Raw genomic sequence first — 21,234 nt, 5'->3', positions numbered from 1 at the left:
GTGACAAGCACCTGGAGATGAGGCTACCCAAACTACAGGAGAACCAAAGTGGAGCTCTCCTGAGACACCCTGACCCCCAGCACTGGCACCCAAGGGTGACCAGGGGCTGCCAAGGTCCTTGTGAGCCCCTCGCCACTGTCTCTGGAGGGTGATGGGAACAGGGGGGATCATCTCCGAGGTATGGAGAAAGGTAAATGTCGCATTCCTGAGCAGCCAGTGCAGGGATGGTGAGGCTGCCCAGCCTCCCCACAGTCCCCAGGGACCACTGAGCCTCCCGGGACACATTTCTGGCATGTGAAGCTGTAGATGGTGACCAGGAGGGGCTGCAGGGTCAGGCCCCTCCATCCACATTGACTCTGTCATGAGCGACGGCTCGGGGACACAAGGGAGCAGAGCTGCCCCTTAGCCTGTCCCCAGCCAGGGCTGAGCATCTGTGCCCACACTGGGACGTGGGGTCTGGTGGGTGAACAGTTGGGTGAGCAGCGGGCACTGAGCCGGAGTCACTCTCTGTCAGGGCAGCCGGGCAGCACTTGCTCAAGATCACAGGTAACACCAAATCTGCAGGAAGCAGCCACTCTGCTCGAAGGCAGAGCTGCCACCAGCTGGGACCGAGCCAGGCTGGAGGAGGGGGCTGGGGGGGGAACCTTAAAAAGACAAGGGAAAAGTCCTGCCAAAAGCATGCAGCACCCCAGACAGCCGTGCAGCTGAAGCCCAAATCTACAGCAGGCGCGATTTCGGCACGGGGCCGTGAGGGAGCTCTGCGGAGCCATGGCCCGTGGGGGGGGACGTGGGGTGCCATGTCCCACAGAGAGGGGAGGTGGTGCCATGTCCCATCCTACGGACGGGGCTCTGGCAGGACACCTGCAATGTCACACCATGGTGGGCTCAGCTGTGGGGTTGCCCACTCTTGCTCATCTCCCTGACCCAAGCAGGGTCAACGCTGGGGGCGGCTGGAGGGGCCCTGCCTCTCCGGCTGCATTTTAAGGGTTGCTGTGCTCCTGGAAGGAGTTTTTCCTCCTGTCTGACGGAAATGTCCTGTGCCCCAGCTTGTGTCACCAGCTTCTGCACTGTCCCTGTGGCCCGAGGCGGGGATCTGGCTCTAGATCCCCACACCCCAAGAGGCATCTGAGGGGCTTCCTCCCCCCTGGCTGCACAAACCCAGCGCCTGTCCCCGCCGTGTCCCCTGCCTGGCTGGGTGCCCCTGCCTGTTTGCTCCCTGGGAGCCAGGCTGGGCCAGAAACCAGCTGGCATCAGGGTAAGGGTCTACTTAGCTGCCAGAGCACCCATGGCCTCCTGGGCACCCCACTGGGGCCCAGCTGATGTCCCAGTCCCAGCTCTTGCCATGCCCTGACAGGGACGGAGAGGTGGCAGTGGGGGACACCCCTGTGGTCCCTCAGCCCCAGCCTTGGCCCCACGAGGAGCCCCTCGCCATGTGCATCATCTGCTGCATCACCCGTGACGCCACGGGACAGGGTGGGTGACGCAGCCAGCACTGCCGTGGCCCACCTTGGGGGGCCCAGCTGGCGGGGCGAGGGACGCAGGCCCCGACCCGGCGCTGATCGTGGCGCTCCTGGCTGTGTACTCAGCCAGCTCATCCCAGCACTGTTTGCTCAGTGCACCCAGGGGATGGTGCTGCCGAGACGGCGTCCAGCCCAGCGGGGGGGGCTGGCAGAACTGGGGGGCACTGGTGGAGCTGGGATGGGGGGGATAGATGCAGTTCCTCACCCCCAGAAAGGGGACAGAGCCCCACTTGCAAGGTCCAAAGTGCAAAGCTCCTGGCTGCAGTCCCACCCTGGGCTGCCGGAGCTGAGCTGCGCCGGGGCTCCCCAGGGTTGCAGCCCCTCGTGTGGGGTCCTGGGGGCACTGCTGGGGCGGTGGGGCTGGGGCCCAGCTCGGTGGGGCCAGTTGCTGTTGGAGCCAGTGTGGGGCTGTGTGGGGGACAGCCCCTGTGCCCATGCACCACGCTGGAGATGACAACCTCACACACAGTTTAATGTCGGAATTACAGCGGCAGGGCTGGCGCTCGCCCTGGGGTACCAGGGACAGTGGTGAGCCGGTGGGTGCCAATGCTTCCCCGTGGCACTGATTCAGTGCTGACCTGTGTGGGAAACCGGCCTCAGCACCGCGTGGTGCGGACCCCTGAGACCCCCACCCCAGCCCCTGCAGGCAGGGAGACAGGGGTGGCCTGGGAGGCCCCGAGGTGTGAACCCCACGTCCCCATCCCCATCTGTACCCGTGAGATGCCTCCTCTGCCCCATGGCACCCCATGGCCTGGCCCCATTCCCAATCCCCCCCCCGCCTCAGTCCTGGTGGGGGTCTCACCGTGGAGAGAGCTCGCCGGCTTCTGCCTCGGCCCCACATCTGCAGAGGGAAAGTGGGGGACAAGATGGAGACGGAGCCACCCCGTCACGCTGCAGGACCTGCGCAGCCACGGCGCTGGGCACAGCACAGCACAGCCCCCCCGCCGTGGGCATGGCAGCCCCAGCCCCCGCACCCCACTGCCCCCACAGCCCTGGGGCCAAGCACAGCACGGCATGGCACAGCATGGCACGGCACGGCAGGGACTCACCCTCCACGGCTTCGGGCACCTCCAGGCTGTCCAGCCGGTCCTCATCTGCCACAGCCTCACTGCCGTCCCCCGGTCCGTCCGCCTCATCCTCACCCAGTGGCTCTGCAGGACAGGGGGACAGGTCAGCTGGGGCCCTCCCCCCCCACGGGGACACCCCATGAGGGACGTGACCAGCCCAACACAGGATCCTGGCCCTGGCGTGGGACACAGCAGCCCACGAGCCAGGAAGGGGCACAGGGCAGGCCTGACACCACAGCACCCCTGGGCAGCACCGAGGGACCACACAACCCCATTCCTGTGCACGAGGGGACGCATCCCCATGCAGGGCATGAGGTGGAGGGGTGCCCTGGGCAGTCCCACGTGCCCCCCGGGCACAGCAGCGTTTGTCCTGGCGCCAGCACCTGTCTGGAACTCTATGGTCCTCAGCATCTCCGCCACATAGTCCACGTTGATCGAGAAGTGGTCCATGTTCTCGTAGCCAGGCTCCGGGCGGCTGCTCATCGACACCTTGGACATGTCCGTGATCCTGCAGGGCGGGCAGACCCCCGTGGGCTGCGGGGGCTCAACACCCACGGGGCTGCCGCACCCCCAGCCACGGCCAGTCACAGCAGTGCCCCCCACCCTGCCACTGCCCCCACTGCCCCCAGCCCTGTGCCCCTCCCATCCCCACTCACTTTTTCAGGAGCTCCTTGGAGTGCTGTGGAGGAAAGGAGGGGGTCAGTGTCTTCCTGGAGCAATGGGACCGGGGACCCCAGGAGCCAGATGTCACCCCTGCCACAGCCCCACTCCAGCACGTCCCAGGGGCAGCCCCGGATCCTTTGGAGTGACCACAGCCCCCCTGCACATCCCTGCAGGACAGCCCAAGCCCCCACAGGGACCTGTGGCCCCACCACAGAGCCTTAAAGCTGTCCAAGACCCCCCCTGGAGGGTCCCAGCCTGCCCAGCTCCTCAACACAGCCGGGGGGCAGCCGCAGACCCCTTGGAGGCTCCTGTCCCCCTGCACCCCCGTGGCCCCCGTCTGCACAGACCTGCAGGTACACGGCCATCTGGGGCTCCTCCATGGCCTGGATGGCCGACTCCACCAGTTTGGAGGAGGCCTCCAGGTGGTCGCCGTACTGGCGGATGAGGCCCCGCACGCGCTGCACCTTTGCCTCCTGCTCCCGCGCAATGCTCTGCAGCAGCTCCTTCTTCCGCTCCTCCAGGATGCTGTACAGCGAGTCGAAGCGCAGCCCCAGGTGCTGCTTCTGCCGCCGGCCATTGTCCTGCAGGACCACGGGGCTCAGAGGGGCTGCCCCCCCCCCCCCCGCCACATCCCCACCACCGGCACGGCACTGGGGACAAACCCCCCACCTCGATGGTGCGGCAGATCTCCTCCATCTGCGTGATGATGGCCTGGATGCGGTCGTTCCCCGCCACCAGCATGGCAATGCCGTCGCTGAGCTCGCTCTGGGGTGGGATGGGAAGGGTGTGAGGGTCCGTTGGGCAGGCAGCCCCCCCAGAGCCCCTTGCCAGTTTCCCTCCCCCGGGGCCACTCACCTTCTGGCGCTGGTAGACGGCGGGCAGCGGCGCAACCTCGCAGTCCTTGTGCGCCCCGAAGACCTTGCAGAGGGAGCAGGTGGGCGCCTCGCAGCGCAGGCAGTAGATGTTGATTCGCTCATCCTCGTGCTCCTCACACATGAGGTGCTGCTCGGCCTTGGCATGCAGGGGCCTGCGGGCAGGGGGGCCGGGCACCGCTGCCCACTGGTGGGCCCCGGCCCCCAGGGACACCCCCAGCGACACCCCCAGCCCCCAGACACACCCCTGGCCCCCAAGGACACCCTCAGTGACACCCCCAGCCTCCAGGGACACCCCCGGACCCGGGGACTCCTCTGGCCCCCAGGGACACCCACAGCCCCCAGGGACACCTCCAGCCCCCAAGGACACCCGTGGTCCCCAGGGACACCCCTAGACCCAGACACACCCCTGGCCCCCAGACACACCCCCAGACCCCAAGGACATCCCCAGCGACACCCCCAGCCTCCAGGGACACCCCCAGACCCAGGGACTCCTCTGGCCCCCAGGGACACCTGTCGTCCCCAGGGACACCCCTAGACCCAGAGACACTCCCGGTCCCCAGACACACCCCCAGCCCCCAGGGACACCCCCAGCCTCCAAGGACACCCCTGGGACCCAGAGACACCCCCAGACCCCAAGGTTACCCCCAGCGACACCTCCAGCCCCCAGGGACACCCCTGGTTCCCAGACACACCTCCAGCCCCCAATGATACCCCCAGTCCCCAGGGGCACCCTCAGCCCCACCTGGGTCCTGTTATCGCCCCCCCCGCCCTGTGCCTGCAGCCCTCCTCCCCGGGCTCCCTTCCGCCCACGGGGCTCGCTCCCCCGTGGGGTCCCCACGGCCCCGTGGCGGGGGGATCCCCGCACCTGGCCGACTCCTGCTTGTAGATGTCGATGATGTTCTCCACCAGCAGGTTCCGCTGCAGCCCGTACACCCCGTGCCGGTCCAGCACCACCTCATGGCGGCACGACGGGCACCGGAACCGGCCCCCCGACGGCACCGCGCTGGAGCCCCGCGACTGCCACAGCGGGTTGGAGGCCTGCGGCGGGGGGGGGAGGCGGTGGGTCACGGCCGAGGTACCCCCGAAGCCCCCCGACCCAGGATCTGCCGCCGGGAGCGAGACCCCGCGGGGCCCGGCCCCCCCTCCCCCGGCCTGGGTGTCCTGCATCGGGACACGGATACGGACACGGACACGGGTACCGACACGGGCCGTCTCCGAGAGCGGCTCGTCCCGGGGCCCCGGCAGCTCATCCCGGATCCAGCCCCCCGCCCCCGGCGCCGGGAGGTCCGGTGCGGGCGCACCTGGAAGACGTCGTTGGCGCATTTGCGGCAGAGGTTGTGCTGGCAGGGCAGGATGACCACGGGCTTGGTGAACATCTCCAGGCAGATGGGGCAGATGAGCTGCTTCTCCAGGCTCTCCATGCTCCGCGCCTCCGCCAGCAGCGGCTTCAGTCCCACCGCGAAGTTCATCGCCGCGGTCCCGGCCCGGCCCGGCCCGGCTCTGCCCACCGCGGCCCCACTCCGGCTCCGGCCCCGGCTGCCCGGTGCCCGGCTCTGCCCTGGCCCCAGCCCCGGCCCCGGCTGAGCACGGCGCTAATTTTAGCCGCCCCCGCCCCGCCGGGGCCGTCGCAGCTGTCGGCGGCGTCGGGTGACACTGAGTCACGGCGGGGCCCCACCGGGACCGACCGACCCCCGGGACCCGCAGCCCGGGGCAGCGGGGACTGCGCCATGCGCCCTCCGCCCCGGGCAGCCCTCCCCATCCCACCCCAGCCCTGAGCCCTCGGCCTGGGCAGACCCCCAGGGACGAGCAGCGCTGCTTGCCCACCGCCTCCTGCCTGGGAAGCGCGAGGGGCTGGGGGGTCCCGCCAGACCCCGGGGGCTGGGGCAGGCTGGCGTGGGGTCCCCGGAGCCGCACCTGGGGAGGGCAGAGCTGCTGGGCTGCGGGTGGGAGGTGGGTGCCCTCCCCTGCAGGCAGAGGGGCTGGGTGCAGGCTGGGGTCCCCCAGGCTCCACAGACCCTGTCCAGCGCCAGCCCCCCCCGGACAGCAGCATGGAAGGGCGCCCGAGAAGGCTGGTGCCAGGAACACCCCGGTCCCACTGCTTGCCCTGACTCTCCAGCTATATTTAGGGGGTGAGACAGAGCCTGTGCACCTGCGGGCAGAGGCTGCTGCCTGGGGGTGTGGGAGGGAAGGGCGAAGGGCTCCCTGCGTCCCCCCTTTGCCCCTCTCCCCTCTGGGATGGGGCAGCACAGTCCAGGGCTGGCCCTCGGCAGGGCCACAGCTCCCAAGAGCAGGGCAGGAGCAGGGGTGTGGGGCAGGACCCACGCACTGAGCTGCCAGCTGGCACGGGCTGTGGGAAGAGCTGCAGGGCCAGGGGAGCTGCTCCTGCCCAGGGTGGCCGTCTCCCCCCGAGACTGCAGGGAGATGGGGACGGTGCTGCACAGCACATCAGCAGTGGGGGGAACGGGGACAGTCCCTGCAGACACCCCAGTGGGACCAGGATGCTGCTGCCCTACGCAGCGCAGCTGTGAGGAGGGGGAAAAGCGCAGCCCCCTGGTAGGGGGACACAGAGCTGTTGCAGGAAGGTGACAGGGCACAGGGTGACGCTGTTCCCCCTATGTGGGAAAGCACCCCCTAAAGCCACACCAGGGGTACGACCTGCCCACTCCACACGCCGCTCAGCCCACCACCCCCATGGGACCCACGGCCACAGCCCCCCCAGCACAGGGCAGGGCCAGGCAGGGGCACATCCCGCTGCAGCGTGTTCAGGCAGCCCCTGACAGGAGACCACATCAGAACGCGCTCCCCTCCTGTCGTCCTTTAATGGTGCCCATAAAACCTATACAAACCCAAGGAAAGTGCCTGTACTGGGCCCAGCCCTGCAGGGAGCCTGCCAGCAGCAGCGAGCGTGGGGTGCAGCCAGTGCCCCGGAGCCACGGCAGGGCAGAGAGGAAGGGGGTACAGAAGGTGGCACCCCAACCCCACGAGCAGCGTTTGGCACCCAGCACCCATCAGGAGGGTCCCCATGAGGGCAGGTAGCGGGCTCAGCCCGGCCCCAGAGGTTACAGTGCTAATGGTCTCGGACAAGCTCAACTACCTCTCGTAAGCTACAGAGCCTAGCCCGGAGAGGTCTCTGCTCGCGGCTGCTCGGGCCGGCTGCTGGTGCCCGGGGGGGGGCACAGCAGCAGGCGAGGCACTGGGGATGGGGTGCAGCAGCGTGGACTCCAGGCCACCACCAGTGCTGGGAGATGGGCGCTGCCCTGGAGCTCGAGCAGGGGCAGAAGAGCCTCTGCGCTGATGCTGGCCAAATTAACCTGAGATTCTAGCCACCCTGAGGTTGAAGAGCCACCCCAGGTGGCGTGACCGGGGTCCCGGAAAGTGACAGTCCCAAAGGAGGATCCGTGCCCCGCGTCCTCGGAGAGCCGGCGGGACTGAGGTCAGCCTCAGGCATCGGTCCTGGTGCTGACAGCCGGCAAGGGCTCTGTCCTGGCAGGCAGGGGCTGCGCCGCAACAGGTATCTGCGGATCTGGAAAAGAAGAGCTGCAGATCAGCGCCTCAGCCCTGTCCCATCGCGCCGGCGAGCAGCTATCTGGAACATTCCAGCACCCCCATGAAGGCTCCCGCAGAGCAAGGCTCCCAAAGCTCTAGCCAGCGCACAGCCACGCAGCAGTGCCGCACGGAAACCTGCAAAAATCACCCAGTGGCAGTCCTCGTAGTCACAGAGCGACCAGCGGCCAGGGAACGCAGCCAGCCTGGAGCACGGCTGCTCTCCCCACGCTCTGTGCCCCGGGGGGAACGGGCAGGGCTGTACAGGGGCTCCAGGGAGCCCTTGCTCAGGGGCAGACGGGGAGGGAGAAGGCATCCCCCTGCCCTGTGCAGTGGTTCCCGCTGTCACCGTCACCAGCCCTGCTCCGGGCAGGAAACACCGCAGGCTGGCTGCTGAGCAAGAGCCGCAGCGACGCCCGAGCGGAGCTTCCAGCCAGAGCTCCATCCCCCGCGTAAGGTGAGACGCGGGGAGCTCCCCGTGAGCCCCACGCAAGACAGAGCCGGGCGCTCTCAGCCGCTGGGGCCTGTGGCAGACGGACGGCCCGACTCACCGCCGTCCTCCACGTGCATCTGTGCCTCCAGGTCCTTGGGGTCGACGTACTTGTAGGACTCGTCCTCCTTCGGCGGGCAGCACGTCCCGCAGCAGAAGAAGCAGCAGCAGCAGCAGCAGCAGCAGGTGAGAGCGCCGCAGCAGAGAGCCAGGGCCTGCGGAGAGGGGGCGGCAGCGGCGGTGAGACCCCCCCGAGCGGCGCCGGCAGCCGCTCCCGCGGCGGGACGGGGCTCACCTGGAACCACCACTTGGACATGAGGAAGTAATGCTTGACCGCATCGTCGCCGAACTGCTCGGCCACGTAGAGGCCGAGGGAGCCGTACTGGTCGTAGAGGCGGCGCTTGTCCTCGTCGCTCAGCGTGGCGTGGGCGCTGTTGATCTCCTTGAAGCGCTCGGCCGCCGCCGGGTCATCGGGGTTCTTGTCCGGGTGGTATTTCAGCGCCAGCTTCCTGCGGGGCACGGGGGGGGGTCCCGCACGCTGCTGGGGTCCCGTCCCCCCCCCCCGCAGCGCCCACGATCCGCCCCCCCCCCCCCCCGCCCTGCGGCCGCGCTCCCCCCGGGGGGTCCCCGCGCCGCGCCCGGCCCCCCCCCCCCCCCGCACCGGCCCCCATCCCCCGTACCGGCCCCCCCCCGTACCGGCCCCCCCCCCCGCACCGGCCCCCCCCCCCCCGTACCGGTACGCCTTCTTGATCTCCTCGGGGGAGCTGCCCTTCTGCAGGCCCAGGACGCGGTAGAGGCTCTCGCCGACCCGGGAGAGCTTCCGCTGCGGCCGCCCGGGCTCCGCCATCGCGCCCCGCGGAGGGGCCCGGAGCGGCACCGGAGCGGAGCGGAGGGGGACGGCGGCACCGACCGCCCCGGCCCGGCCCTGCCCCGCGCCCGCCGCCGCTTCCGCCCGCGCCCGCCGCCGCTCTGCGCAGGCGCCGGGTCCCGCGGCCCCGGGCGGCCCGGCCCGCCCCGGTGCACGGCCCGGCCCCCCCGGGACGCGGTGGGAGCCCCGGTGCACGGCCCGGCCCCCCCGGGACGCGGTGGGAGCCCCGGTGCACGGCCCGGCCCCCCCGGGACGCGGTGGGAGCCCCGGTGCACGGCCCGGCCCCCCCAGGACGCGGTGGGAGCCCCGGTGCACGGCCCGGCCCCCCCGGGACGCGGTGGGAGCCCCGGTGCACGGCCCGGCCCCCCCGGGACGCGGTGACACCCTGTCACAGCCCGGAAGCCCCGGTACTCACTGACACCCCCCCCGCACGGTGACACTCCCGCCGCACACCCCGGCACCCCCGGTTTGCGGTGACACCCCTATCTCCCCCCCCCCCGTACACAGTGACACCTTTACACCCCCCCCCCCCCCCATTGTGACACCCCGCGGAGGGGGCAGGAGGCGGCAGCCCAGAGTGGGGGGGGTCACGCTGCACCTTTATTGGGGTACAAAACGAAGGCAGCCGGGGCAGCGGGGAGCACCCTGACGCTGGGGGGGGGGGGGGGGCAGCGGAGCGTCTTCAGGCAGCAAAGGTGGGGGGAGCCCCAGGACCCCAGCCCCTGCGCCAGAGCTGATCCCGCGCCCGCTGCTGCCCTTACAAAGAACCTGAGCAACAAGGGCGGCCGGGGCTGGGCAGAGCACGGCCGCCCCCACGCCCCCCCGCCCCGGGGCACCGGGAGCCGGTCGGTCCCCAGGGATGGCCCCGGCTGCCCAGGGGCCGAGACGCTACCGGGAGAGCGTCTGAATATCAAACCGTCCCGCCGGCACGGGGCCGAGGGCAGCCCCGGCCCTCCCGGGGCCACCGGCCGGGCCAGCCAGGGACGGGAAGGCAATGGAGTGTCAGATCGGTGGGGACAAGGTGGTTCCTTGAGGAGATCCCCAATCCCTGATGTTTTTCAAGTAGCTAGCCTGCCCTGCAGGAGAGCCAGGGGGGCAGCTGCTCAAATAAATACAAATAAATACAGATTCCAGCAAGGGAGCCTGCTCAGCACCCAGCCAGGACCCAGAGGAAGCCTCGAGGGGGACCAGACCCCATCCCCGCTTCATCCCAGGGAAGGGGGTGACTGGCCCCTCAGCCACAGGCTGCGGAGCCCACCTCTCCCTCCCGGGGGCACGGCCGGCCTGGGGTGCAGAGGGAGGTCTCGGGAGGCGAGGAACGGCCCCCCTCTCCCCGGCAGCCGCAGGAGACGCCGTCTGTCTTCTCCCTCGGTGGAGGAAGATCGGCCCCGCCACGGCCGCCCCTGGGGGGGGTGGAAGGAGAGGCGGCAGCGAGGGTCCCGAGCGCCGGGGGGGTGGGTGCAGGCTGGCAGCTCGGAGCCCCTCCTGGGGGCACAGGCGGGGGGGGGCCGGCCCTGCAGCCAGCCTGGCTGGTGGCCCCGTGGCCAGCCAGCAGCTCAGCAGTCCATGCCGTCATTCTCACACCAGGCAGAGGGGCCGTCAGTGCCAAAGTACCTGTCCCCAAAGTTACCTGAAGGAGGAGGGGACAGAGTGAGGGGATGGCAGCACCAGCCCCACCGCAATCTCCCCCCCCTCAAGGACCCCTCAGCGTGGCCATGGGTCACCCCCCAGGCTGCCGGGGCGAGGGGCCCCGGAGGCGCAGCACGCCCCCGCCTGCCCTCACCGATGCCCGGGATGATGTGGAACTCCTCGTTGATCCTCTTGTCCACGGCGGTGGTGATGATGCGGACGCGGGGGAAGGCGTAGGCCACGGAGTGCACCCCCATCTCCGCCATCAGCAGCGACAGCAGGAAGATCCTGTCCTCCTGCACGTCGTGGTCCTGCAGCACGCAGAGCCGTGAGAGCCCGCCCGGCGCCAGGAGGGCCGCGCACCCCCCGGCCCCCCGACCCTGCCACCCCCGGCCCCTCACCAGCAGCACCCGCACTGCCATCATGGCCGCGGCCCCCGTGGACACGGTGCTGTCCATGAGGATGACGTAGTCCTCGCTGATCTCCTTGGGAAGGCGCAGGTAGTGGAGCTGGGGAGGGAAGGAGAGGTGGGCACCCAGCTGGCCGTGCCGGGGGGCTGTGCGCCGGGGCGGCGGGGGCCGCTCACCTCGGGCTCCCCCGTGTCGTGGTTGGTCTGGATCAGGATCTTGCCCAGACGGATGTCCTTGCACACAGCCGTAAGCGCCTGCTCCATGGTCTCCCCGGCCCGCAGGATGGACACGCCGGTGATCTGGGGGAGGGACAAGAACACGTTCGCCTGGCGCCGTGCAGGGGAAGGGGCCGCGCCGGAGGCTCCTGCGCCACGGGAGAGGGGAACAAGCCCCACCGAGCAGCTCGTCTCCACAGGGACGGACCCCGGGAGCCACATTTCCCCAGTCCACGCCAACCTGAGCCAGGGCAGCCACGTGCTCACGGGGAGAAAGGGGCCAGGACGACATCTCACCCTCTGCCTGTGGAACCGCTTGCCTTCATACGTCGTCCCCTGGGGCGTCTCCACCGTGACCGACTGCAGAAAGGGAGGGAGAAGGGAGCGTGGACAGAGCCGGGCCCCTGGGTGGCCCGGGGGCTCGGGGGGCAGAGGATGGCTGCAGCGGCACCCGAGGAGCGGCCGCTCACCTTGAGTGGCAGGAAGGAGAGGGCATGTTCGATCAACAGCCTCATCAGGCGCTTGGAGTAAAAGATGAATTCGTCCCTGGTCGTGTCCTTGTTCCTGTTGAGGGAGGTCACCCATGTGAGAGGGGAGCAGAGTCCCTGTCCACCCCGCAGGCGGCAAGCAGGGCTCCAGAGAAAGGCTGGCATGAAGAGAGCGCAGGCCGTGGGAACCTGGAACCTACAGTAAGTAACCACTGATGTTTCAGGGCTTGCTGAAGACCTTAGGGCGCCATCTAGAAAGGACCACAAAGTCAAGAAACACGTTCAGTTCCCCTGGAAGTGGGATATAAAGCCTGCAGCAGACCACGCAGATCGGATAAAGTGGAAGGATGACACGCGTCCTCTCCAGGACACAGGGGACAGTTCAGAGCTGACTGCGCGGTGGGCTACCTAGACTAGCAAAGTGAATAAAGCCAACAGCAAAAAGGAGGGATAAGTGAGTACAGCAGCAGCAGCCTGGCGCAGATGTACAGAGATGAGGCAGGTGCCTGAGAAGCAAGCATGGAGCCACGGCATTACTCAATCCGAGCACGACCTCTAATCGCTGCTGAATCTCTGCTGAGGATTTGCAGAGCTGGAGATTTAGGACGTAACTGCTGACTGCGTGGAAAGAGCCAGGAGAAAAACAGGAGGCGGGAGCAGCGGAACGTCAGGCAGCACCACCGGTTCGCGGGGCAACAGAAACTCGGGAGCAAGCGGGAAGCGTTTTGCACGGGCCCTACCAGGGGAGCACAAGGCGGAATGTCAGCACGCCCAGGGCGGGCCGGGGCACGGCAGGACAGCGCCGGGAGCAGCCCAGGGTGGGAGAGAGCAGACCACACCGCAGCCAGGAGCTGCTCCTTCTGGTAACGGGAAAACGTCCGACACGTTCCCAGCTCTCCGTTCATGTACGGAGATAAGCTGCTGCCAGGAACCAGGGAGACTTTGAAATACCTGGTGTTATCTCATCACAACACTGAAGTGCTGAGGGCAGCAAGAAATAAAATAAATAGAAAACACAGCAAAACCACAATGGGATTGTAATTCACAGGAAATCTCCCCTTCTCCCTCAGGAGGAGCAAAGCCAACTGTACGTGCGCTAGTCCCAGTGCCAGGGGCAGAGGGGGAAACTGGGACACATACGTGTTGTGCTCTAGCTCGTTCATCACACAAAAGAAAACGGCTGCACAAAACCTCGCGTTTCCTGCAACGGACGGTTCTCAAAGCACAGTAACATGAGCACGTACAGCACTTCATGACAGGCACAACGGTCCCTGTCCCATGTCACTTAGAGGGTATTTTCAGGTGAGCAGGACAGCTCCTCCACCAGCACTGTCAGTGTCAGGAGCCTGGAGGCAAAGTACCTACAGCAAGAAGTCACTCGGCAGGAAAAGGAGGAGAGTCAGAGATTTGCTTGTCATTTAAAACACGACCCTAAAGATCCCACTGATGTCCATCTATACTTGTTGTAATCTGTGGGTGCTTTGGCAAAAGCGTAAATAGCAGGTTGCAATGTAAGTGCCACTTTAATGAGAACTGCCAAGAACAAGGTTCTGGCTCCCTGGCTGAACAATCACCGAGAGGCAGACTGACACCAAAGGACTGTGGTTAACAAAATGCAGCTGAAATCTGTTTTCTCTTCTGTGACCTCTGTCTAAAGCAGTGTAGCCTGCGCCTACCCCCGGTATTTTCTGGAGAACGTAAGGAACAAAGAAACCCTACAGACATTTGCCAGTTTCCAGATGGAAGAGGTGGAACTGGCAACAGTCCAGAAGAGGCAGAAGGATACTGAATATTTTTACTCTGTATTTTAAGACATCATCTGCCACTTCTCACATCTCACCACGATGACAGACAGCCCAGCCAACAGTGCTCAGGAGAAGGATAAACAGTCGCTACTACCCTGAGATAATTTTGCAGCCAGACCTGGGCAGGTCGCACCCGAGAGCTCTGCAGTGACCAGAAAACCTGACCAACGTGGACATTCCCAACAAGCCTGGGGACAGCAGGGGACTCCCAGAGAAGTTGGAAAATCAGTTCTGGCCTGGAAGAAACAGGTGCCCTGCCTACAGCTCTTTGGCGTGGGCTGTCAGCACGCGCGCAGGGCCCACGGGCGGGCTTCACCCACACACTCACCCACGGCAGCTCTGGGGGCCCCCGGCACCCCCAGAGCTCTGGGCACGCAGCCCGGCAGCGGCCCTGCCTCGGTGGGCAGCCTCTCCCAGCCGGCTGCCCCGATAAGCCCCGCACCGTCCACGTCGCCGTTCTGCCACGGACGGGCAGTCGTCCGCCCCAGCCAGCCCCTGACCTGGGTGGGACAGGTCCCTCAGCGGCGGGGCAGCCGAACCACGGGCACCCCCGCAAGCTGGGAGCCCACAGCTGGGCACGGCAGCCAGCGGCTCCCGGCGACCCCCACCTTCCCAGGCACTCTCAGCAGGAGATGGGCAGGAAAGCACCGGGCAGCCTGACAGGGACCAGCAAGCCTCTGGCTGGGAGCCTGAACACGGGGTCGGGCTCAGCTCCCCCGCAGGAGTGTCTGCAGCTGAAAGCCACCCATCGCATTCAGGCACCCGCGGAACTGGAGCACGCACGGGGCTCATGTCTGAACCACCCTCTCCGGCACCGGCAGCTTCCCGGCACGCAGGGAGCGCCTCGCTCTGCCCCCCACCCAAGCACCGGCAGCCACGCGCTTCCCAAGGGCGGCTCCAGCGCAGGACAACGTGTCCTGCCAGAGCGCAAAGTCCAAAGGCCCAGGCCAGAGCAAACTGCGAAGAGAGGCGGGTGACCCACGCCACCCACAGGCCGTGCCGCAGGGGACGTGCCGGGGCCCCTCCACGAGCGCGGGGTACCAGGATGCAAGCCGTGGAAAGGAAATGCTGCTCTCCTGCGGCAGAGAGAGCCCCAGATGCTTCAGGGCTGCTGGGGGCAGGCAGGACTGTTCAGGCGCTGCCGAGTCCTGACGGGTGGCACGAAACGCTCCCGTTGACTCTGGCAATCTGGACCCAACACCGAAGCGTCTTCTAAGTTGGAAAACGTAACCCTCACTCTTATTACACTGTCCATCTTCAGTCTGATCACGAGCAGAATCATTCAGCTACTCTAGTGCAGGACAGTTTTTCAGTTTCCGCCTCTCCACAATAGCAGAAAATCACTCTGGAAACCACTTCTCCCTGGGATGCCAAGCCTGGATTTGCCATGACTATACTCAGCGAGATGTTCATCTGCTGCCACAAAATAATCTTCCAGGATGGCCGTCAGAGACAGAAGGCTGAGGTACAGAAGAGCCTCCAATATTGAACAACAGGGAAACGACGTTGGCCGGCAGCAGCCTGGCAAGCTGAGATCAACAGGCTGGCTGTCTCCGAGGGAGCTGCACTGGGAAAGGCAGGATGGGAAGAGGGCAGCTGGAGGGAAATCCTGGTTCACAGCTCTCGGGTGCACCCCGAAATGCCAGGTTTGGTGTGCCAAGGCACGCCATAAGGCAGTACCAGTGGGACCACCAGCACTCCACACGTTACCACTGCAGAACGGGGCTGATGGCACCGCGGCAGCCGGAGTGAAGCTGGGAGATCAGACTTACCAAGACACAGTAATTTCATGCACAAAGGTGCAGGAAGCTTGGCAAAAGGCATGCATTCGATACCCCAGCAGTCTGGACCTCTCCAGGCAGCCCAGGGGAGCACCAGCAGGCAGGGAGCAGTGCCTCTGGAGCAGAGGGAAGCCCAGAGGCTCACACACGACCACCATTAACAGTTCCACACCGTGCTGAAGTCACACAGAAGCAAATGAGCGCTGCCAAGTATCACCTACAAGCGCCATAAATACAAGCTGCCTTGCAGTCACCAAATACAGGAACTTTTCACCAGAACAGTTCTGCAGCTTAGAGATCTTAGTAACAGCACTGTCTCAGCTTTCCTTGCTTTCTTGGGCTGCAGCAGGATTTGAGGGGGTGGCTGACAGGCCAAGTCAACGCCCCTCATAAATGTGGTATTTTTCATTTACCATCTGGAAGAGGCAAAGTCCGCCTTCCCGCAGCCCTGCCGCTCACTCCGGCCGGCTCCAGAAGCACGGTAACTCGAGATCAGCGGTGCTGCTGGACTCCAACCACAGCCTGCATGGGTTTGATCCCCTCCCTCCCCCAGGCAGCTGAACAAACTCCTAACTCTAAGCAGATTAAGGTTATTAGACGCTTGTGGCATAAAGGCAGAGGCACAAGCAGCCGTTCCTGGGAAGCCAAAAGGATGCAGACTTCAAGGAGGAAGATGGGAACGGGAGCTAGAGATGAGAGAGGATTCAGCACCTGCCCACAGTGCTGTCCCTTCTGGACAAGGGCTGCTCAAACCCAGCCCTTGGCACTAGCCAGGGGCCCCCACTAGCCCAGGCTCATGTTCATCTGAGAGCAGCACACACCGGTGTCCTGCTGCTGGCTCTCCCGAGAGAAGAGGAGGAGCTGTAGGTACAAGGTCAGTGCCAGAGCCTGTGAACAGGAATGCCAGAGGTGGGGTGGGCTGCTGCACAAAGACTTGCATTCTTCTCTCCCCGCATAACCCCAGGAAAAGGGAAGACTGCTCCTTTGCAAGCAAACACTCAGCCTCTGGAGGTGCTGCTCCCCCAGGAATTCCCTCAGAGTGCACAGACAGCCGATGAGCTAGAGAAATTGGCTCAGGCCATGAGGAAGCCACTGCCAGAGCACTGGAGAAACACGATGCTGGAGGGGCAAGGTGATACCTGCTCTAAAGTTCCCTTAGCTGGACCTGAACTCAGAACTACTAGGGGTGAGGTACGTGGGCCTCAGACACTGGCACAGGACTCTGCCCAGTGCACCAGCGGTGCTACATCACCCAGCGAGGTGCATCACCTGGCTTTTTACTGCTGTAGACTGCCTTTGGGGTCTACACTTCAACAGGGAGGAGACACGGAGGAGCCTGGAGAAGGAACACCTTGCTTCCTACAAGGAGTGCACAGCCTGCGTGTGGTCGTGAGGTTACATTCTCCAAACCAACACATGGGTGCTGGTAGCCAGCCACCGTGTAAGCAGGCACAGGAGAAGAGCCCTGCTGAGCTCAGCATCCCCTTTCTGTTTTACAACCCAGTGACACAAATGCACGCAGAGGCTGCAAGCTTCTGCAGTAACAAGGAACATCTCAGTGGTCCCACAGGATTCAGCTCTTGGCCCTACACTAACACTACTGTAACCTGGAAAAAAGGAGCATCGGCGGGAAATGAAAAGATCAAGTGAGCTGCAAAGATATGGAAGCAGCAGCCAGGGTCCCTTCCATCAACTGGCTCTAAAACCAAGTGTCTCAAGAGAAGGGCACCCCACCCCATCCCACCGGATACTCTGCCTGTGCTCCAGCTAGGAAAGAGCTAACCAGTCTCCTCTCATCAGAAGAAAAGCCCGCCTGTGGCTCAAAAGTCACCCCAGGGCAGATGTGCCAAGGTCTTGTTGGCAAAAAAGTCTGTAGGCCACAACCAGCTCTGTCCCACAGTTCTGCTCCAGTAACACACCTGTGTCAGAAGCCCTAAGGGCAGAGGAGCGAAAACTCACACCAGGCACTGTAGTGTGATCCTAAGAACAGCCCTTCTGTGAGAAGGAAATCCCGGAGGAGGCAGGGACCTACCTGATGATGGTGTGCATGCCCCGCACCTGCGGCGTGTTCTCCAGGACGCTCAGCGTCTTCGGCAGCGGCTGCCCTTGGTGGGCAGAGGCCAGAGCTGCCCTGTAACAGGGAAGCAGCGATCAGAGCTGCACAGCACACGCACACAGAGCCACCACGCTGGGCCCCCTCAGAGCGGGACACGGCCCCCCGGCCGAAGGAAGGCTCCGCCGGGAGAACCCACCGCACGGGCTGGACACCAGAAAGCCTTCCCGCCCTGCTCCCTAGGAAAGCCCCACGTCTGGTACCAGGTATGAGATCCCAAAGCAGTACCACCCCATAAAACCGGGGCAAAACCTCCCCTGGCCACAGATCCAGCTGTCAGCACCCGCTGCACACACAGTCCTCTGCCAGCACCCGGGGAGCAGGAGGAGCAGCTCCACATGGGCCAGACTTTGCTTCTGGGACAGGGCTGCCCGGGCTGCACCGAAGCGCGCAGGCTGTCCCGCTGAGGCTGACTACATGAAATCCCAGAGAACAGGGACTGTCCAGGGCACCTCTCCCATAGAAAGGAGCAGTCCAGGGCACCCCAACACTCAGGGCAGGAACCAGGCTCCAGAAAGGGACAGGAGCAGCGCAGCAACACAAGTCCAGCATAGCTGCTGTGGGATGGGCCATACAGGAGCCTGCAGCCACAGCCAGACAACCCCCAAGGAGCTGCACGCCTGGGAGTCACTTCAGCAGTCGAGGAGGAGCAGCTACGTGCGGGCATCTCCACAGAGCTTTGGGAGCAGGGAGAGAGAAGAGGCAGCCCTCCACCCCCAGCCCAGGAACCGGCCCCTCTGCGGCTAGCAGGGTCCCCACGTACCTGACGGTGATCTCGCGCTGGGTGGTAGAGCCGCGTCATCCAGCGTGGCAGAAGGGGAAAGGAAGGACACCCGGTCACTGCACTGCCCAGGCACAGCCACCCCTTCTGGGGCCGAACCGAGAGCAGGAAAACCACCGCTGGGCACAGCTGGGAGGCAGGGGCGGGCTGCCGGGACGCAGCCAGGGGCGAGCGAGGTGGGGATGGCTGAGATCACAAAAGGCTGGCTGGGACAGAAGGCGAACGAGGCCAAGCCAGACTGCAAGTGCCAGGCATCACTGCAAGGGCGGGTGATGTGTGCAGCCCCGTCTCCATTTCCCCAGCCCCCCCGTCTGCCCCGAGAGCTGCGCTCAGACCTTTCGTAAAGCCTATGCCTGCTCCAGGAGCAGAGGGCTGTGAGCAGCCTCAACCTCCCCTCTGTGTCCAGAGTCCCCCTCCTCCTCCCCCGCGCTAGCCACAATCCATCGGCCCACACCTCACCTTCTCCAGCTGGCTGTGCACGTGCTGCACAATGAGGTCCAGGGCCACAAAGTTTTCCCCACCTGACAGGGGAGCGGAGAAGCTGGGTCAGGCACCCGCTGACCCACACCCACCCCAGGGCGCCCGCTCCCGGCGAGCTCAGCGTAGCCTCACCCCTGGGCACCACGATGTCGGCAACCTGCACGGTGGGTTCGATGTACTGCTCGAAGGCTGGCTTCACAAACTTGTTGTACTGCTTGATGACGCCCACGATGTCACGCCCTCGCTCCATGATGTCACGCTGCAGCCGCCGCACCAGCCGGATGTCAGAGTCCGTGTCCACAAACACTTTCATGTCCAGGAGCTGGAAAACTGGGAGGGGTGAGCACCCCCCATGCAGCCCCCCAGCATGGGACCTGCCTCATTCCCCTCGCCCATGGCCCAGCCAGGTCTGACCCCCCAGCGATGGCACCCAGTGCTGCCCCCCAAAAGCCTCTGACACGGGGGTGCTCTGCCAGCAAGCGGTGGGCGACCTCTCCCTCCGCAGCCCCTCAGCCATCACTCGGCCCCAGCAGCATCCGTCCCACCCGTGGCACACCACCCACGCCACGCACCGGGACGGGCCACCAGCCGCATCAGGCAGCGATACCTTCAGCAACTCCTTGTTGGCAAAAGCCAGTATCCCTTCAAACACGATGACGTTGGCCCCATACACCGTTTTCTGTGGGCAGAGAAAAGCCGTGCTCGCCCTCCCCCCATCACACACACCGCAGCAACGCCAACACTCGGCACAGACAGCACCTCAAACCCTGACCCACGCCAGGCTCTCGCCTCACGTGGCCAGGATGCCCCATAACCACCCTACATCACCAAACCTTTAAGGGCCCTTTTTCTCACCCCTGCACTCGATACCCCAACCCTATACAGACCCAGCACCCCGAGCCTCGCTCCAAAACCCCAAACCTCTGCCCAGCGCCTTCCCCCTTGTCCTCACTGCACGCCTCCATGCTCCACAGCCTCTCCCCGAACTCTGCGCTGCCCCTCTCTCCACATCCATCCCCACGTCTCCATGTCCCCGCCCTGCCTCTATGCCCCTAGCCCCACCACAACGACCCTCCTGCACCCGACGGCCCCCAGCCCCTCCTTCCCTTTACCCTTCCAGACCCCACACGCCCTTTCCCCGCCCCATGGGTATCCCCCCTCTTCCCAGGGGGCTCTCCCCACGGCACCCTGCCCTCCTGGGGCCCAGCCCGGCTCCCGTCCGGCACCCACCCACTCGCGGCGGCGGCTGTGCGTGGTGAAGTCGTAGACCGGCACCTTCACGCTCTTGCCCTTCTTGAGCTTGCGGAGGACACTGACGAGCAGCTCAAAGTCGAAGGCGTCGGGGTGGTCGAAGTTGTAGTCGCTGCGGGCTGCCAGCGCCTGCTGCCCCTCGTCCAGCACCTACGGGCACCGGCACCGCTCAGCACCGCACCGGCCCCCCAGGACCCACAGGCACCGTCCCCAGCCCCCCATCCTCACCTTGTAGAAAGAGTCCATGGAGAGCAGCACGACCCAGGGCACGTCCAGCGCCTCGATGATCCTCGTGGCCACTGTCGTCTTGCCCGAGGCGCTGCCGCCGCACAGGCCTGCGGGCAGGGACACCCCTCGGTCCCCCGGCTGCAGCTCCAGCCCAGCCCCAGCCCCGGTCCCGGTCCTACTGCTCCCCCAGCCCCATCATTTCACTGGTCCCAGCCCCGGTCCCGGTCCTACTGCTCCCCCAGCCCCATCATTTCACCGGTCCCAGCCCCAGCCCCACTGCTCCCCTGGCCCCATCATTTCACCGGTCCCAGCCCCAGCCCCACCGCTCCCTCAGCCCCATCGTTTCCCTGGTCCTGTTCCTTCCCCGGCCCCATCATTTCCCTGGTCACCACAGTTCCCCGGTCCTGGCGCTCCCCCGGGCCCCATCGTTTCCCCGGTCCCAGCCCCGGGCCCCATCATTTCCCCGGTCCCACTGCTTCCCCGGCTCCGGTCCCACCGCTCCCCTGGCCCCATCATTTCCCCGGTCCCATCGTTTCCCCGGTCCCAGCCCCGGTCCCAGCCCCGGTCCCCCCGCTCCCCTGACCCCACCGTTTCCCCGGTCCCAGCCCCGGTCCCCCCGCTCCCCCGGCCCCATCATTTCCCCGGTCCCGCCACCGCCCCGGTCCCCGGTCCCCGCTCCGGCCGCCATCCCGGCTCCATCCCGGCCCCGTCCCGCCGCTCACCGATGACGAAGGCCTCGTCCACGGGCGCGCCGGTCTCGCTGTACCAGGGCGGCCGCCCGGCCGTGTAGATGGTTCGCTTGCTGGTGCGCAGCAGCGGCGGCTCCGGTTTGCACTGGCTGGCGGTCCGCCGCCGCGGGGACGGCGCCAGCGGCAGCCGGCTGAGCAGCGAGCCCAGCGGGCCGGGCCCGGGGCCGGGGCCGGGGCCGGGGCCGGGGCCGGGGCCGCGCTCCGGGCCCGCCGCGCCCCACGCCCCGCGCCGCTCCTCCGCGCCCGCCGCCGCCATCTCCCGGTGGGGCCGGTGCGGA

General features: G+C 66.1%; 3 protein-coding genes across 5 annotated transcripts; all 3 read right to left on the bottom strand.

The window, feature by feature from the left end:
- Positions 1-1,971: 1,971 nt before the first annotated feature.
- Positions 1,972-5,682, bottom strand: TRIM54 (tripartite motif containing 54). Of its 2 annotated transcripts, XM_042803306.1 has the most exons (10): positions 5,427-5,682; positions 4,991-5,163; positions 4,106-4,277; positions 3,920-4,015; positions 3,598-3,831; positions 3,244-3,266; positions 2,971-3,095; positions 2,570-2,671; positions 2,323-2,361; positions 1,972-2,098 (listed from the first exon to the last, which is right to left on the bottom strand). In XM_042803306.1, the coding sequence occupies exons 1-10, from the start codon at positions 5,592-5,594 to the stop codon at positions 2,088-2,090; spliced, it is 1,143 nt and encodes a 380-aa protein (XP_042659240.1). In that variant the 5' UTR covers positions 5,595-5,682; the 3' UTR covers positions 1,972-2,087. The 2 variants fall into 2 exon arrangements, with proteins under 2 accessions (XP_042659240.1, XP_042659239.1); XM_042803305.1 differs by having other exon boundaries at positions 3,920-4,277.
- A 1,243-nt stretch (positions 5,683-6,925) lies between these two features.
- Positions 6,926-9,117, bottom strand: DNAJC5G (DnaJ heat shock protein family (Hsp40) member C5 gamma). The gene is made up of 4 exons (XM_042803248.1): positions 8,893-9,117; positions 8,454-8,667; positions 8,220-8,373; positions 6,926-7,648 (listed from the first exon to the last, which is right to left on the bottom strand). Exons 1-4 carry the CDS (start codon positions 9,003-9,005, stop codon positions 7,566-7,568), a joined length of 564 nt encoding a protein of 187 aa, XP_042659182.1. The 5' UTR covers positions 9,006-9,117; the 3' UTR covers positions 6,926-7,565.
- Positions 9,118-9,604: 487 nt separating this feature from the next.
- Positions 9,605-21,234, bottom strand: LOC116965195 (uridine-cytidine kinase-like 1). 2 transcript variants are annotated; one of them, XM_042803218.1, is made up of 14 exons: positions 20,930-21,234; positions 20,208-20,314; positions 19,959-20,129; positions 19,336-19,407; positions 18,861-19,050; positions 18,708-18,769; positions 18,231-18,247; positions 17,387-17,485; positions 11,751-11,844; positions 11,578-11,640; positions 11,242-11,364; positions 11,057-11,164; positions 10,810-10,966; positions 9,605-10,656 (listed from the first exon to the last, which is right to left on the bottom strand). In XM_042803218.1, exons 1-14 carry the CDS (start codon positions 21,210-21,212, stop codon positions 10,583-10,585), a joined length of 1,620 nt encoding a protein of 539 aa, XP_042659152.1. In that variant the 5' UTR covers positions 21,213-21,234; the 3' UTR covers positions 9,605-10,582. The 2 variants fall into 2 exon arrangements, with proteins under 2 accessions (XP_042659152.1, XP_042659153.1); XM_042803219.1 differs by lacking the exons at positions 9,605-10,656; positions 10,810-10,966 and having other exon boundaries at positions 11,522-11,640.

Source organism: Tyto alba, unplaced genomic scaffold (assembly GCF_018691265.1).
Source record: "Tyto alba isolate M040663 unplaced genomic scaffold, T.alba_DEE_v4.0 Super-Scaffold_40, whole genome shotgun sequence".
Lineage (NCBI taxonomy): Eukaryota > Metazoa > Chordata > Aves > Strigiformes > Tytonidae > Tyto > Tyto alba.
Note: the sequence above shows the minus strand (reverse complement) of the source record. Positions and strands in the feature narration are given on the sequence as shown.